General features: G+C 46.8%; 1 protein-coding gene across 1 annotated transcript in view; it reads left to right on the plus strand.

Moving 5' to 3' along the window:
- Positions 1-18,804, plus strand: part of RMC1 (regulator of MON1-CCZ1) — a 219,715-nt gene that overhangs the window by 159,685 nt on the left and 41,226 nt on the right. The window contains exon 16 of the mRNA XM_069220023.1: positions 9,897-9,974. Coding sequence (XP_069076124.1) covers positions 9,897-9,974 — 78 coding nt within the window. The remainder of the gene's footprint in view (positions 1-9,896; positions 9,975-18,804) is intronic.

Below are 18,804 nucleotides of genomic sequence, written 5' to 3' on the forward strand. Positions count from 1 at the left end.
AACACATCCGGTCTCCCCTCCTCCTCCAGTCTTCCTTCACTCCCAATAACATATATCCTGCCTTGTGAAAACATCAACCGAAACCCGTTAATGAACTTCCCAACCCCAGGACGGAACAGCAAAGGCCTTCCACCGAAACAAGTCAACTTCTGCAAACGAAACCATGTCTTCTGAATTGTTTCCATATGCTCCTCCAGAGAGCATGGTGGAGGGGGAGAAGCTACTAGCAGTCTAAAGCTAGCAATGTCACTCCTGCCCAACAAGTACAATAGTAGTCCGCTTCCGATGTGCCCATGTCCATAAAAACTGACCATGCTTCCACCATTATATATTGTGGTGTTAGAACAATCTTGTTCTTAGGTAATGTAACTATGCAGTGAGTTATTTAAGTTTGTCCACAGATTGAGGGGTTACCACTGGTAGTCTCTCATTCTCAGGGTCAGACTTATCGGCCTCCGAGTCTGTTATTGATCCACCCGCATCAGTCCCTGAGTGGAATCCTATACGTTGCTGTTTTGCAATGTCTGCCGCCGCCTTGATTGCTGCTTCTTTCCCAGTGAGGTTTTGCGATTGGGTGGTTTTCAATCGCCGTTCTGTGTCTTCGAACTTGTCGGCATTCTCCAGTAGGTCCCCAGATTTCATCTCGCTGTTCATCCTTCTTCCCTGCCCAGAGGGTCCCAGCCTTATGCGCCTCTAGCCAGTCCCACGCCGCACTGGGGTCATCACAAAAATGTGTTTTGCTGTACATTATGATTTTCAGTTTAGCCGGCAACAGCAATGAGTACTGTATTCCGATCTCTCTCAGTGCTCTCTTCGCTTCTGCATAAGATGCTATACTGCTACAGTGTAATCAGGGAAAATAATCGCTTTTCCATTCTCAATGGGGTAGGGGCCGTCTCTACAGGCAAAATTCAGTATAACATCTCTATCGAGATAATGCAGCAATTTGGCCACCACTGTGCGTGGTTGTCTACCTGGGGCCGGTGAACGGGCTGGCACTCTATGCGCCTGTTCCAAAGCGAAGAAAGGGGTGAGTCTGTTAGGAGCCACTGCAGTTTTGAGCCAAGTCTCGAGATACGCCACCATGTCGTTACCTTCCACTCCTTCTGGGAGTCCCACCAATCGGATGTTATTGCATCTATTGCGACCTTCTGCACAATGTACAAGTTACTTACCTTTGGTAATGAAATATCTGGTAGAGACATATCCTAGTTGCAGATTCCTTACCTTAGAATTTCCCCCAGGCGTCAGACTGGATCCGGAGATTTTTCTTCAAGCAATAGCCTTGCGCGTCAGTAGGTGGTGTCGGTCGACTCCGCGGGCATTGTAGTCGCCGTGATGACATTGGGAGCAGTACATAGATGCCGCCTCAGCGCAGTAATGTCAGTTCTTTTAATGGCTTTCCACACCAAATTGCAGAGCTGCTAAGAACACTGAGATTAGTGCACCAGATCTAAGGACCTGAAGGGGGGAATCCCTGTCCCTAGAAATCAGTTCGCAACCGGGGATAATGGGTGGGTGGGTGGCTGGACCGGTAAGGAATCTGCAACTAGAATATGTCTCTACCAGCTATTTTGTTACCAAAGGTAAGTAACTTGTTCATCTGATAGAGACTTCTAGTTGCAGATTCCTTACCTTAGAATAGATACCCAAGCAATGGCATCCTCTGTGGTGGGCTGCGAACCAGGATCATATTAGAAAGTCCTGCAGGACCGAACTGCAGCAGCGTTTAGCAAACGTGTGAATGGATGCCCACTTAGCTGCCTGGCAGATATCCAGGACAGGAACTCTGCGTGCTAACGCAGTGGAATCAGCAGTTGCTCTGGTGGAAAGAGCACACAAGCCCTCAGGGGGTTGCGTCTTGGTCAAAGCATAGCACATCTTGATGCAAAGAAGTACCCATAGAGAGATGGTACGTGTTTGCACCACCTTTCCTTTCTTCGCACCCACATACCTGATAAAGAGTTGATCATCCACCCGGAAATCTTTAGAACGATTAAGATAGAACGCCAATGCTGTTTTTGTGTCCAGACGGTGGAGTCTCTCCTCCTCATGGGAAGGATGTGGGGGTGCCTAGAAAGTAGGCAGGGTGATAGACTGGCCTACATGAAAAAGCCAAACCACCTTTGGAAGGAAGGAAGCCTTAGTGCGCAACACCGCTTTGTCAGGATGCACAGACAAGTATGGAGGTTTGGACGAAAGGCCCTGAAGCTCACTCACCCTGCGAGCAGAAGTGATGGCAACAAGAAAAACAGTTTTGAAGGTGAGGAGCCATGAGGGACAATTGTGCATCGGCTCAAAGGGAGTACACATTAAATAAGTAAGGACAAGATTGAGGTCCCACTGAGGCATGATAAATGAAGTGAGAGGAAATAAATGGTTGAGACCTTTTAGGAATCTACTCACAATAGGAGATTTAAAGAGTGAGGGCTGATCAGGTAACCTAAGAAAGGCCGAAATGGCAGATAAATACCCCTTAAGGGTGCCCAAAGCAGAGCCCTGCTGGGCCAAAGAAATAATGAACAAAAGAACCTCAGATAGAGGTGCAGAGAGGGGATCAACAGATTTGTTGGTGCACCATGCCACAAATTTATGCCAACGACAGGCGTATACCATTTTGGTGGAGGGACGCCTGGCTGCCAAGATAACATCACAGACTTTGGGTGGTAGATCAAAAGTTGTCAACTGTCGCTGCTCAATCTCCACGCATGAAGAAGGAGATTGGACTGGTTCAGGTAGAGAACCATCCCCTGCTGCTGCAACAGAAGATCCGCCTGAAGAGGCAGTCTGAGTGGAGGATCGATGGCCATACTCAATAGCTCCGGATACCATACTCTCCGTGGCCAGTCCGGAGCCACCAAGATGACTTGGGCCCAGTCGTTCCTGATCTTCTTGAGAACTCTGGGCAGAAGTGGTATAGGTGGAAAGGCGTAAAGGAGGCCGGAGTTCCACTCTAGACGAAAAGTGTCTCCGAGCGAGTGCCGCCTTGGAAACTCCAACATGCAAAACAGCTGACATTGCGTGTTCTCTGCGGAGGCGAACATATCTAACCAAGGCTCTCCCCACCGCTGAAAGAGACCTTGCGCCACCCCTGGATGGAGACGCCATTCGTGATCGGCTGTGCATCGAGGGCAGAGTTTGTCCACTTTGGCGTTGAGAGAACCCGCCAGATGTTGAACCACCAGGGTAATGCCCTGATGTTCCAGCCATGTCCAGAGATGTAGTGCCTCCTGACAAAGGGTCAAGGACCCTACTCCTCCCTGTTTGTTGCAGTACCACATGGCAGTAGTATTGTCCGTGAACACCTGCACTACCTTCCCTTTGAGAGAGGGAAGAAATGCTTTCAGCGCCAGCCTGATCGCCCGGAACTCCAAAAGATTGAAATGGAGCCCAGACTCCGCCGGAGACCAGAGGCTTCTGATCACCATCTCTCCCATGTGGCCGCCCCAACCCAGAAGCGTCGCATCTGTCACTATAGATAGATCTGGCTGGGAAAGGGAGAGGGATCTGCTGTGGACCCAATGTGGATTTGAAAGCACCACTGCAGGTCTTTCGCAGTCCCCTCCAAGATCTGGACCATGTCGGAGAGATTCCCCTGATGTTGCGCCCACTGGAACTTCAAGTCCCACTTCAGAGCCCTCATATGCCATCTGGAATGTCACTACCAGGATGCAGGAGGCCATGAGGGCCAGCAGCCTCAGAGTCTGTCTCACCAAAACCCAAGACAGAGGCTGAAAGATCGAAATCATAGCCTGAACATCTTGGACTCACTTTTCGGGAGGATAAGCCTGAAACTGCACTGTATCCAGAACAGCTGTGATGAAAGAGAACATCTGAGAGGGAGTCAGGTGTGACTTTGGTACGTTTATAGTGAACCCCAGCATGTGCAGGAGGTTGGCCGTAGTCTGAAGGTTTGCCGTAGTCTGAAGGTGGGAGACAACTTTCTGGGGCAAGTCCGCCTTCTACAGCCAGTTGTCGAGGTAGGGGGAAGACTGAGACCCTTAACCTGCGCAGATAAGCTGCAACCACCGCCATCACTTTTGTGAACACACGAGGGGCGCTGGTAAGACCTAAGGGGAGCACAGTAAACTGATAGTGCTTGTGACCTACCACGAATCGTAGGTAAAGCCTTGGGCAGGCAGGATGGGGATGTGGAAATGAGCGTCCTGCAAGTCCAGCGCTACCATCCAGTCTCCTGGGCCTAAGGCAGACAGAACCTGAGCCAGGGTGCGCATTTTGAATTTCTCTTTCTTGAGGAAGTAGTTGAGGTACCAAAGGTCTAGGATAGGACGTAAGCCATTGTCCTTTTTCGGCATCAGAGAGTAGAGGGCGGGAATAACAACCATGACTTACATCTGGCACAGGGCCCTTCTCTATTGCTCCCTTGGCCAAGAGAGCTGCGACTTCCTGGCGGAAAAGTGCCAAATGATCGTCTGGGAGTAGGCTGAGTGATGGAGGCCTGACCGGTGGGGCAGATTCGAAAGGGAGGGAGTAGCCCTTTCGAACGATCTGCAAAACCCACCTGTCCGTAGTGATGGATTCCCAGTTTGGCAGGTCCTGTCCATGAGAGACTGTTGGACATCCCCAGAAAAACCAGAAGTAAGTAACCAGGCGTGGCGTCTCAAGGCCACTGTCATAGCAACTGATCTGCCCCGAGAGTCAGTCGTGTCCAGCCCACATCGGATCGTGAACTTCGCTGCATCTCTCCCATCGTTGACAGCTTGGGAGACGATAGCATGGTATCTGCGGCAGGACTTGCGCAACCGTATCCCATAGAGAGGGGTATAGTGGCCCAAAAGGCATACGGTGTTCACAGACCGCAGCGCGAGACTGGAGGAAGAAAACAACTTTTCACAAATTGTTCCAGTCTTTTTGATTCCCTATCCGGGGGTGCAGAAGGGAATGCGCCTGAGGAAGAGGAAGCCTGGATGACAAGACTCTGGGGCGTGGGGTGTTGGGATAGGAATTTAGGGACGTTCGGAGCGGGCTGATGGCGGCGTGCGATAGTCCTATTCACAGGAGCCCCTGTGTTGGGTTTGGATTAAGTACCCAAAGGACCTAAGTGAGGGCTTCATTGAAATGTAAAAGGGGCTCAGATGTGGAAGCCCCTGGCTGAAGCACCTATGTCAGGAGGTTGGACCTGACCTCTACAATAGGTAGCTCAGGGCCAAGGACCTCGGCCGCCCTACTGACCACCATACAATAAGTTGCTCCCTCTGCCGTAGCCACGGTAGGAGGGGACAGCATGCCTGCGTCTGGAGAAGTGTCCAGTCCATTGGCGTCGCCCAATTCCTGTGCCCAGTCCAAAGATGGGTCACCCTGGAATTCATAAGGGTCCAGGGACTCCTCCAATTCTTCCCCGAATTGGTACCCATAAAAAAAAAGGGTCCAAATCGGACCTGGGGTGAGTAGGCCCCATCAAAGACAGAGGCGGAGTTAGCCGACGCCGCCCCAACTCAGAGTCGTCGGGGATAAGGATTTGGCCGACGATCGACCTGGCACTGAGGAAGGTCTCAATGGTGCGACCGGTGCGGAAGCAGATCCGTGAGCGGATCCAGAGGGGACCTTGGTGGCCGGAGCCGAAGCCGCCGGTGCGGAACCCGAAGGCCCCTCAACCGAACCCCTTGGGTCCGAAGGCACCATATCGGTCCGCCCAAAGATGAGGTGCATGGCCTCATAGAATTCCTTAAGCTGGGCGGGAGTCGCTCCGGCTCCTGGAAGCTCAGGGAAGCGCAGAGCAGACCCAGAAGCAGGCTCAGAGGATGGAGGCCTTGAGCGTCGACGCTCCTCCCGCGTCGTGTCAGCCGAACGACAGGGCGAAGTCGGAGTGCAATGAGACCGCTTCGACGACTTCTTAGCTGCACCCGAAGATTTTTTGAGGTAGATGAGTGGTGATGGCTCTGCAAACGATCTCGAGTCCATCCTCTCGAGTGAGGCTGGGACCTACACGGAGTCGACCGCGGGGCCACCGTGAGCTTGAGAGACCTCTCCCTCAAGGCCTTCGGGTGCATGGCCCGACAGTTGGAGCACGACTTTGGGTTATGGTCGAGCTCGAGACACCACAGACAAACCAGATGCGGATCCGTTACCGACATCATGCAGTTACAGTCCTCGCAAGGCTTGAACCCGGTCTTCGGGAACATCCTCGATGCACCAAAAACTCACTAGAATACTCGGCAAAACGGTCAAAATCAGTCAAAAAGAGCTCAGGGTAGCTCTCTCCGGATCAGCGCGTGGCACGGAAAGAAAAGAACGGACGTCACTGCACTGAGACTGCGTCTATGTACTACTCCCGACGTCATCATGGCGACTACGACGCCAATGACGTCCGCGGAGTCGACTGACACCACCTACCGACGCGCAAAGGTATTGCTCAAAGAAAAATCTCTGGATCAAGTCTCACGCCTGTAGGAAATTCTAAGGTAAGGAATCTGCAACTAGAAGTCTCTGTCAGATATTCCAGTCTATGCACTCAGTCGGTCAGTTTGGTGACTTGGTGCATAAGTGCTTTTTGAGCTGGGCGTCAGTCTGCTATATTACATTCTATCTCCTGCACCCTATCCGCCAGCTTTCGTGTTAAGTCTGCAGTAACCCCAGGCCCACTGAAACTGCCCCAATAGCTTGTTGCAGAATGGTTTTGGTGTCGCTGATAAGATTTTATCAAATTGAGAATGCATGGTAGCGGAGATGGCCTCCTGTTCCACTGTTCAGACAGCGTCTCCGGCATGTTCACATCGACCGGAGCCTCCTAAGAGGATTTCACTCGTGCTTCCCCATTGTGCCCCAATTCAACTCAGCCACTCCCTGTCAAAGTCAGTTAATCGTATACTTGTCCTCTTCCAGTCTGGGCTTTCTAATAGTTTGTTGTAGCCCTATTCAGGTCAGCATTCACTCCTCCCGTCCGCCTAATGGTGCAACATGCCCCGGGCCCAAGCGCCAGCACATTGTCGCTGTGTTGCCATCCCGTTCGTGTGGATATCTAGGTCATAATATTATCATTCGTCTTCCCGTCCCCCAAGCATGGCCCTTCTGTTTTGAACTGCCATCTGCTCCTCACCTCAGAGGGTCGCTGTTCGCCTTTTTGCAACAGCCCGTCCTGGGAGAAACTTGTCTCTTTCACAGTGGCCCAACGGGATCGGGAGGCACAGGACCAGGCCTCGAGTCCACGAAACTAGGTCTCAAACCTCACCCCTACCTCGCAGGTTCTTCTGGCAGCAGTGTACGCTGGCTGATACAATCCGGCTGCCTCCAATTCTGCCCGTTAGCCTCTTTCTCCCCCGGGATTATAAGACATCCCCAGGTCTGGACTAACCGTTCTGCACTCCTAGCATCCAATACTCATGAGCCGGCTGCCCGGGCCTCCCCTCCACCTCTCACCTCTCCCGGTTGGTGCTGCTCGTCCTCTCGGGATCTCCCCGGATCCCAAACTCATCTGCAGCAGGCTGTGCTGGCTCAGGGCAGGCCGGGTGATTCTTTACTCAGGAGAAATGCTTGGGCCCATTCGGAGAGTGAGTTTCACGTGTCTGCCATTGCTGGCTGCTAGGTCACGCCCCATTTTTACTGCCACTATGGAGAAGATTACTCTTTTAGCGTGAAGAAGTATGAGTTTGGTTCAGGAAGGGAACCTTTGAGTTAGGCTGTCCTTAGTACTGAGTTCCAAGATCCTAGGTCCCAAACCGTGTCTGTCCTTGATTGGGAAATCCTCAGTCTACTGAGTGGAGTGCGCACATAAGATCTCATGCAAGAGAAGATCGTGAGGGCAGGAATGGTGATGGGAGACCCTATAGTTTGCTTTCTTCTGGTTATACTGAATGATTATGTTGGCCATCTGCTGAGGAAAGTCCTGGGTTTGAGGGCAAAGGAAAGGTGTGCTATGCTATAGGGGTAAATGCTGCTTTGTGGGTGTTAATCCTTCATCAGTCATAGTTTAGTAAGCACAACAATGACCGTATTCATATTATGATTTTATACATCCATGGCGGACACAAGCTAACGTGAAGGGACTTAAAGTGGGGACTAGTACTTTCCTTGTTATCATTTACTAACTTATATCTTTAAAAAGGATTAGTGTGGCATTATTGGAAGTCATATATGAAAGCCTTTCTGAGAGGGCGGCCCTCATGGGGACTTACTGCTTTTGACTGGTGTGGTGTCCAGCTACCTTCCAAACCTGCAGGCATGAAGTAATGTGTGTGTTAGGAAAGGAACAGTGCTCCCGCTAGCATACAGCAGCACGTGGTTGCATGTTCTCTTCTGGGTTACCAAAACTATTCATGAGTGGCATGGACATTGCTTTCCACAGGATCCACTGAATTGCTGGATAGATTGAAGTGATGGGATTGGATGTGATCGCCCACATGTTAATGCACTTGTCCCAGAATTCATACCGGCACCCCTTGCCCCGTTCCAGTCCCTAACTCCCCCGACCCAAACCCCTGTCAGAGTTGCCTTTGATTTGCATACTTCTGCTAGAATTCAGAGAGCAGACAATGCAAGGGGGTTTCTCGCTAATCTTGCTGGCTTTCTTCACAGTGGTAGATAGGTATGGAGGCATCGTCAGAATCTATAACATGTTCAGCAGGGTAATTTGTTTACTTAAGGTCCACCACGTTACTTTTGTGAAGTCACACACAATCACTTTTATTTGAAACTAATGGTTGTTGGAACATGTGAATTATGAGTATCAAACATTAGCTCAGCAACATTTAAAAAATGAATAAATTGGAAGCCTCTACCATTTTAATGTAGAGCCTGTTCCTATAATACTGTTAGAACCTAGGCACCAATGTGTCGACATTTCTCCTCGCTCTTCCTGAATTCTGCCTGTCCAACCTCAGATGGACCATAGTGCAATATACAGAGGGCATGGAAAACTACACGGTGACTCTTGAGCCGCTCAAATTGAGCACATTTATACACGGTTGTTTTTGAAGAACCTTTGTAAACACAAATATTACTTACCTTCCAGAGATCAGTCCATTGGAAGGAAAGCTTACTCTAGCACAATGTAATTAACACATTTGCACACCATCTGTGGACTTGACAAAGTAAACAAGTATGCTTTCACTCATTGTTCACTCAATATTACTGCAAGAAAAATATCCGTAACGGCTGTAATGAAGCTATAATTATTTTTTATATTTGCATTGTGCATCGTTCATCTGAGGGTACCGTAGTGCTGAATTGTTATTTAGAGGATGTAATAATGGTTGACAAGAAAAGATGCTAATATCGCTAAAAAAGTAATGTTTTTAAAAGCTCATACACTACATTCCTCTCCTCTGTGAAACCCTGAATAAAGGCTCAGTCATTAGTCTGGAGTGTGCTGAGCGAAGCAAAAAGGCTTCCTCAGAACAACTGTATGTAGAATGGTAAGGGCGGGATGTTTGAATAGAAAATCAATCTATAAAATTAAATCTTACTAGTGAACAAATCGTCGTGCAGATCCTTCCATGCAAAGTTCTGTTGCCAGATGTCCCCTTAAACAGTGAAGTTGTCAGAAACCTATAAACACAGAACAGGGAGAATGCAGAATAGTGCAATAATTGCGGTATGTAATAAGTATATTATTCTTACTCCTACATGGTACACACACCAGCTCCTCCTTCATTTGTAAGTGATATGCAGAGTTGAAGTACCAGCGAATTACAGTTCTAATATGGCTTTGTTTCATTTCTACTGATATTCACAAACTCAATTAAGGAACTCTGGTAAATGTTACTTGTCAGGCGTGAAAAGCAGCTAATGATATCTGTTGGCATGCAAAGTCTTCTTGCTGGTTCTCATCTTCGAGGGGCTGTGATTAAGCACGTGGGATGGGAACTGGGTTTGCTCTCTTTTTAACTGGTTACAGTAATGTTCAAAAGGTCAGCTAACATCCTCGTTTTTCGTTCTAGGAGTTGCCACACAAGTTTGTTTCAGCCGTTCTAATGGAGTATATTCGCTCACTGAACCAGTTTCAGATTCCAGTTCAGGTACGAATTCTGATATCAAACAATTCATAGCCTGTTACCTTTTTTGTTTTGCACTGCCTTTCTATTTGAGATGACAGTAAGGACACTGCTTAAAATTGTTGAGAACGCATGCTATGTAGACTTTTTATGAAGCCGTGGGAGGGCGTTGTGAGAGATTAAGCTCTGTTGACTCGATGGCCCTCCACTTTCTCGGAACAGAAACAGAGAAGGTGCCTGATACAATGGAAAGCTTTAGAAAACCTCCACTGCATTGTTTTCTGACCCTAATGTATAACCTGTTACACAAGATGTGAGCAAAAGTATGTTGCATTGAAAGCGTTGCAAATAATGGGCTTCTTAGTAGCACACAGTTTTGGTGGTAACCATCCCGAGCTGGTAGCCTAGATTGTTGGAAGCCATTAAAGTTCAAACAAAGGAAATCCTGTGAGTTTCAAGACTGCAGGAATTTTCGTTTTCCTTTATTACTTCAACACAGGCAGATGTTTAGAATTGTTAAAAGTTATGCTATATCTTGATGGGGCATAAAGATTATGTTGAAACGCAGGATCTTACTAGTTAGCCTTTTCAGAAACATAGACTAGATATAAAACTGCTCCTACCCAGTTTAAGACAGTCATTTGTGATGAATCAAAATATGACACAGTTGGAAGACTCGTGTATCCAGCATTGCATCCCATATCGTCTGTGGAGGAGGAGTGAACACAAAACATTAATTCAACACTGCATGAACCTCTCACAGACCATTATTCCTACATGCCATTTTGATTTTCAGCATGTGTGACCTATTTCTGATGGATATTTCTATCCGCAGATTCCTTACTTTTAGAATATTCCCAGGTACCAGACTGGACCAAGAAGATTTTAACAGTGATGCTCCTGCGCTGCGGTAGGTGAGCTATGTGGCTCTGTGTTGACTTTGTTGTGCCTGGAAGTGACGACGAAGCCGCACATAGGTTCCACTCCTGCATGTCAACGTCAGTTGCTTTCTTCTTTGATTGTGGTTTGGGGCCTAGCTCCCAAACTGTTTGTCTTCTAATGCCAAGATTTCTTCTTCAAAATTCTTGTTTTCCAGTGTGCAAAGAGACATGCCCCCCCCTCCTAAAACTACAAAGGTTAAGCCTTATATGAACAGTCACAAACAGATGTATGTGACTGCTCCCCACTAGGTGTGTTACTGATGTTTTGGTTCGGGCAACAACTGCCATTCCAGATAGAAGTGTGCCCTTCTGAATCTAAAAGTAATGTGGAAACCTGAAGCCAAGCTGAATTTCACCGATTATTGAAATAAGTCTTGGACGTCCCTCTCCTGTTCAAAGTCGTGGACACAGACTCCTTCCCACACTCTGGACTGCTTCCGTAGCAGGTCATTGTCACAGTTCAAGTCTTCGGGTGAGTTGGAGAAGAAGCATAAAAAGACCAAACGAGGCCCTTTCTAGTCTTGCCACTCTCTCTCAGAAGTCATGAGGTGTCAAGGTGCCTCTCTGTCTTGTTCCCAGTCCCCCATCAGGGAGCTGATTCCGCAGCTGATCACGATGCACCCTGAATTTCTGGTAGATTGAGGTTTTCAGAGAGTCCATGTCGCAAATCCTGTGCACCCTTCCGCTTCCTCCAGTGAACCTTGAGGCCCGAAGGATCCTTGAAGACCTCTAGTCTAGTCAACACTCCAGACCTGTTTCAATTCACCTCAGCCAGAACCATGCCTTTGGTTAAGAGCAACACCCAAGTGTTCCACCAACTTTTCGGTGCGGACTCTGAACAGAGGCACCCAACCTTTGGAAGTAGTAATGGAGAAGAAGGGAGTTATTTTCCTCTCCACTATAATGATGACAATTTATTTAGGGTCTTTCGAGATGCCAGAGTTGTGGACACATCCCTTGACACCCGGTTGTGTTCTCCTGCAGATCTTCAAGAGAAGAGCGTGTCTCCCTTTCCGTAGTTGAGATGGGCAGTGAAGGTCTTAAATCTTAGATCCACAGCTGCCAGCTATGAAAGTCAAAACTAATTTGTTACCAGAGGTTCTACAAACTGGACAAACTTCCGTTGAGCCCTTCCATCCATTTAATGAAGCGTTACCAACACCTTCAAGGCCACCTGGTCTAAACCTTGTTTCGGGCCACCATTGAACAGGCAGATCGCCAGACACCACAGGCTGGCGCCAAGCAAGCCTGAGTTTTTAACACTGCATCCTGCACCAGATTGTTTGATGGTTCAGGCTTCCACCAGTAGGGCGACCCCCAATTGTTTCCCCATGACTCCTGACAGAGAGTGAAAACTAATTGAAGTACTTGGGAAAACAGATGTTTTTCTCTACCAGTCATGCCCTTCAGTCAGGTCCTCGCCAGCTGTTTGCTGGAGAGATATTACCATGCTTTGAACGAGTGGTTCTTAACATTTTGACTTCTGTTGACCCCCACTTACTCATTACTGGAATCTGGGGACCCCCACTGAATAGTTATTGGAATCAGGGGACTCCCATTGAGCCATTATTGGAATCCTAGGACCTAAGCATTTCAGTGATTTGAGGTGTAAGAAGAAATACAGAAACAAACATTCATCAGATTATATTTTAATAGTATTTTTTTTATAATGGGAACTTTTATAAATTTAATTGAGGCCACTCATCATCTAAAGCATATTCTGTTTGATGCTCTTGCACTGCTCCCTCGAATACATCTGACGATACTAACTTATTTGTTCCTCCACTTTCAAATTACTTCAGATTTACAGTATGTTTTAAAATTTTACATTGTTTCTGTATCTATATACACTTTATCAGTCTGTTAATATTATTTAATGTTGCCTTTAGTGGCAAATGACCACCCCATGGGTGAAGGATTGGGTATTTCCTCTACTGGTGGAAAAGGATAACATCCAACAGGTGGGTTATGCATATTGTTAAACATGCACTGCCCTGCAATTCCTTTTAGGCCTGTCACACCTCCCACCAACATCAGAGCATCCTTCAGAGGAACTCCTGTCCATCTTGCTCCAAGAATTGCAGGCTGTTTTGGTCCAAGTCACCATAGAGAGCAGCGCCGGAAATAGGGACAGGCTGATAGTCCTGCTATTTCAAGGCGAAGCAGGGCAGAAGCCTTTGTCTTATTTTAGATCTTCATCCTCTAAATACCTTCTTGCTGAAGGACACATTCAAGATGCTTGTGTTGGCCCACGTTCTCTCTACCCAGGATCTAGGCAACTGGATTGAGGTTTTGGACCTGCAAGATGACTACTTTTATGTACCCATCTTGCAGTTCCACAGATGCTACTAGCGGTTCAAGGTGGGCCAGGGCATTTTGACTATTCAGTATTCTCCTGTCTTTCCAGTGCCCCTCTGGTGTTCACGAAAGTGACAGCATTGGGTGCAGGACACCTTCAGAGATTGGGGATTCTAGATTTCCACTACCAAGACAACTCAATAAAGGTGCGCTCACAACAGTCAGTAATAGACCACCTGCAGACAACATTGATTCTCCTGACGTTGCTGGAATTTACTGCCTATTTGTTGAAGTAACGTCTGACTCCTTCGCATGGGCTCCCTTTCATTGGACCCATCCTGGACACAGTGTTGATTTGAGCCTTCCCTCCACCACAAGTTGAAGATGTTTGGGCTATGATCCCAATGTTCCAGCCTCAGTCTTGATAAGAGCGGTTCTGAGGCTTCTGGACCTTATGGCATCCTGATCATCAGCTATGTTACCTGAAGCCTTAGTGGGCCCACCACCAGGGTAACCTATTTGATACCATCTAGGTTTCAGAAGAGACTGCTGAAGATGTCCATTGGTGGCTCCACTGCTGTTGGGCTGACTGCAGACCCCCTCTCTTTGCCCCACCCGGAGCTGTCGTGGTGACAGATGCATGACTGCTGGGATGGGGAGGTCTTCTGGGAGAGGTGGAAATCAGATGGTTTTGGTCTCCAGCTGAGACCCTTCCCCACATTAATCTGTTTGAGTTGTGGAGCATCTGGCAGGCGCTGAAAGCCTTCCTTACTGCCCATCAAAGGGAGGTTGGTTCAGGTTTTCATGTACAACACCACTGCCATGTGGGACTGCAACAATTAAGGCTGAGTGGGGTCCAGGTCCTGTGCCAGGAGCAACGTCACCTCTGAAACAGGCAGCAGCGCCAGGTCATCCCTCTTGTTATGAACCACCTTGTGGGATCTTTGAATGCCAGCGCGGACAAACTCAGTGTGACTGGTCACGAATGGTGGTGATACCCTGAGGTGGCAAAGGTGATATTTCAGCAATAGGGAAAATCTTGGATTGTATTATTTCCTTCAAAACCCTTTGTGATACTGGAGTGCAATCTTAATTTTGTCCTCACTTTCGTCATTTACATTCCATTCGAACCTGCCCACCAGGTCTCCTGACTACGAAGACTGTGTTTTTGTTTGCGGTAGCTTCAGCTTGCCATGTGAGTGGAAGCTAAGTTCTTTCCTTGCAGCTGCCTTACACCACTGTTTTTCCAGATAGTGGTGTTAAAGACCAGGGCAGATTTATTTTCCAAAAGTTGTGACTGCTTTGCGCATTGGACAATCCATCGCTTTTCTGTCCTTCTTTGCTCTGCCTCACCCCTCAAAAGAGGAGAGGCTTCTTTGCTTGAACCTTAAAGGAGCTTTACCCATTTATCTTGATCTCTCGCTCTTTGTGGGTTTTTGTGGGGGTGAAGCAGGGCAAGCCGGTACAGAAATGGACTGTTGGAATGAATATTCCTGTGCATTAAGATTTGATATGCACTGGCCAAGAAGGCAGTTTTCTCCCTGCCCACAAGCCTCCCCTTTCTATGGAATGGTCTTTCTTCCATGTTAAAAGTCCCCAGTTTAGGAATATGCACACTGGTACCTCTGATTATGGTTGTGCCCTACATCCGAAGGTGTGGATAGACACACAAAAAAAAACCAAATGTCGATATAGAGAGTTAGCAATTATATATGGCTCCATTGTCACTACTAGGGTGTAACAAGGTCAACACAGAGCCGCACAGCACCACCTATCGGTGTGCGGGAGCATTACTGTTAAAATCTTCCATATCCAGCTTGGAGAAATTCTAAAGGTGAGGAATCTGAAGGTAGTTACAGTATTCACCAAAAAGTGTTACAGCAGGTAGGTAATCTATTCTTTTGGTAGACTGCTTTATGTTTTAAAGCATTCCCTCTGTACAATGAAAGGATGGTGATGAAAATCTTAACTGTCCATCGACACAAGTCTGAAGCAATAAGAAGTACATGCGACAAATTTTTCTAAATTTGACATACCTTCATATATGGTATGTTTTATAGCAAATGTTAATTAGCCGCATGAAGGCAGTTTGACTTACATTTTAGTGAGTCTGACCAGACTATTTAATAGTAGTCTTGAAACCACTATAAAATATTTCAGGACAGTGCAGTCTTGGTACTGACACCCATTTTATATGTGATGTCTTCATAATAACCAATCTTTTCTAGGTGTATCACAATGTAACTCTCCAAACACAGGTTGAAGGCAGGCGTTGATAGGACTTTTTGAAATTAAACTATTTTTGACAAAATTTAGGAATTTAGTATGGGATAAAATAATTCTTCAAAACATTTTGTGCTTAACCTCCGAGGCTCTTTAATTTCTGGTTTAACTAATTACAACTGTGATTTCTGTTTTCAGGTTCTGTCTTCTGTTTTTCTCCATTCATGTTTTGAATGTGAATTCCAATCCCTAGCCCTAGGTAAAAGGTAGTCTTGTGTACATTGATCAAGGAAACAATACAAGCGGCTACACCTCGCTTAATATAAGAGTGTGTTTGGTTACAGTTAATGCATTTTCTTTTAGCGTCCTTTGAAGGAGTGGGCAATGTTCTTTGTCAGCAGTTACAGTGTCATGTTACTTGGCATGCACCAGGTTAGGGAAGAGGGGTAGTAGCTTGGGGAAGGAGGGGGCTGGGGTGTATTTTTGGACAGTTAGGAGGAACACGCAGCCGGAGGAACGATACAAACCCCCACCTAGTAGAGGCAGTTGATCAGCAGGAACAGGATTCTTAAGTGACTGTTGTAAAGTGCAGATCAAGGTTCACATGTTTTTGAAGCACACTTAGAAGTATGACTTATGCAGAGTGCGGGCACGCTGGCCTCACTCAGTCAGTGTGCACAGGGCACAAGTGCAGGCTGCAGGCACACAGCCTCTTGAGATTATCGAGCACAGCTAAGTGATCAATGGGGTAATAGGAAAAAGTGCATCTCCTTTGGAGACGTGGTGCGAAAGCTGGTCCGGCTGGGAAGTAATTGATTGGCTCCATCTTTTGGTAGGTTCAGAAGCGGTATAGTCCTTTCTCCTCAAACAGGGAGAAGGCTTAAGATTCCTGGTTCTTGTTTTTCTCCACACGTTTGCAGAACTCCTTGAATTAATAAGGAGAGCACTAGATATGACGAAGGGGTAAGCCTATATTTAGTCCTTGAGTAGTTGGCCCTAATCAGACTCTTTTCAGATTCAAAGTAGTTTTAAAACTTGAAAGGTTCAGTGAACTAGAAGTGAATTTCTTTCTGTGCCTTATCTGCATGTCCGCCTTTTAGGTTTGTGGATTCAATCATTTCTTTTTAGCAGCACAAAGCATGGTCTGGGGCAAGTGCTCACTTTTCATTGCAAAGGCATGCATCCTGGCTTTGCGTTTTGGCTGGAGCTGATTTATTCAGCCCCCCCAAAAAACAAAATGTCTCTTTCTCCTTCATTGAAAATGGGTATTCAAGCTAGGCAGTTGCACTTGGCATTTTGATGAGGGGGTGGATATGAGAGAAGCAGTGCAGTGTGGCGTGGAGGGAGAGGAGAGACGGCAAGTTCCAGACACCAATAACCTTATAAAGTGCTGTACAGCCTTAAGGGTGCCATACATATAAGTGGGACATCTAACATTGTTACACTAACTCACTTGTTCCCACGTGATCCGGGTCACAGATTTACGGTGGAGTTCCGATAGGCAGCCTGTTTACTAGGGTTCAGATAAACATGACTTGTACTCTATTATTACAATTGCTGCCAACAGCTGTCAGGTGTGTGATGGGGCAGTAGGCACCTATGTTAAAAGGAGTATCACTTTGAGAGGGCCCCAGTCGTTCACCAGAGTCTAACATGCTATTTTCTAAGCCGCAGGCCATAATCATGTAAATCATTTGTCAGACTTGTGACATGGTTTCCCTCACAAGGAAATGTAATAGGTCAAACAGAACTACACATGATTAGCAGCTAGTCACAGTGCTTAATTTGTAAATAAAAATGTGCAGATGCCCAAAGTCCTCCTTTTAAATAGGCGGCTGCTGCAATTACATGTGGGAACACAGAATCCTGGGGCAGCATAACCCTGAAGCCATCTCAGGCCTCTTCAATCCATTTACAGCTCCTCCTTGCCCCTTCAGCTCACTCCTGCAGCTTTCTACTCTCTCCCTTTTTTTCGTTTTACTCTTCCTCAGTCTTTCTTAAATGTGTCATTTTGCTTGCAATAAATGCTTGAGGCAGAAAATTAAGCGCCGGCCCTCAAAAATAAGTGCTGGTGCTCTGCACTGGAAACAACTAGCACAAATTAAGCACTGGCTAGTCACAAAAAAGCTGTGCCTGAGTCCTTTTACCAGACAGTGATCCAACCAGAGGTCTTTGGCCCTACCAACCTATTGAAAGACCCATGATTGCTTCCAGCACCTTGAGCCTTCTTATGCATTAATAATTTATGTGTCTCAAGAGGGACCAGAAGTTCCACTGTCTGCCCTGTAACTTCCTGCACAAGTGCTATCTACCAGTGATTCAACAGCCTAGAAAAGATGCACATTGCAAGTTTCCAACACTGTTACTGGGTAAGAGGAACAAGAGTAGGGAGCGACTGAAGGGGATGTGAATGAGGATGGTGAAGTTCAGACTGACCTAACAGGACTGGACTAGTAAACTACAGCCTTAAATAGCTATTGGTGACAGTGAATCAGACCCTGTGTCAGGATGTGTATTCTGGATGCCACAGTTAAATTTCACTTTGTTATTGATAATGCTTTTAAATATTCAATGTGCCTGAGGGCTCTACAGGAAAGTTGTATTGCTCCTACAACTAAGGACAGATTCTGTAGTTCCATTAGATTTTTTTTTTTTCCTGATCATTTCTGGGAAGAGGAACTGTTGTGCATAAAGAATCAAGCTAGGGGCTTCCTCCAGTATTGCCTCCTTAGCCAAAATGTGCAAGGCTCCAGGCATGGTACTGGTGTGTCTCCTACAAGTGAAAGCAGACTCGTTAATCTTCACCCAGGAGCAAAGAAATGTCCTACAACCTGTACTTTTTTGCAGAGTGATACTGGATGGCAAGGTTAAGAAGATGGATATAAATAGAAAAAGAGAGAATACTTTTGCAAGCACTTAATTGAAAGTGATCAATTCACCTGCCATGTTGTCATGTTACTACAGACTGGTATGACAAAACAAAGCACCCTTTCTTGAGAATTACCTGGAGATTGCGAAGCCTCAGACAAATCCATTCTCCTGGCGAACAGTCTCTTAACCCAATTTCAGGCATTTGTCAAGTGGCACTGTGGTGAGGTGTGGATAGCCATGCATGCACTGTTTGGACCAAAAATGGAATGACACATATAGGGTATGTCATTCCATAAACACAGTTTGTTTGAGAAATGTAGTTGAATGGCTTCAGTCTTTAAGGACTGGCACAGTCACAGCTAAAATTGGTGGGACTGTACAAAGTTTCACCCCATACTCGAGCACAAGAGACCGACCTCTGAGCAAAGGGTCAGAGCAACAGTTATGAATCTGAGAGACACACTTTTTATCATTACAGACAAGATCACAGGGTTGTGACGAGTGCTGTGCCCAGTCTATCA

The sequence above is a fragment of the Pleurodeles waltl genome, chromosome 2_2 (assembly GCF_031143425.1).
Source record: "Pleurodeles waltl isolate 20211129_DDA chromosome 2_2, aPleWal1.hap1.20221129, whole genome shotgun sequence".
Classification (NCBI taxonomy): Eukaryota; Metazoa; Chordata; class Amphibia; order Caudata; family Salamandridae; genus Pleurodeles; species Pleurodeles waltl.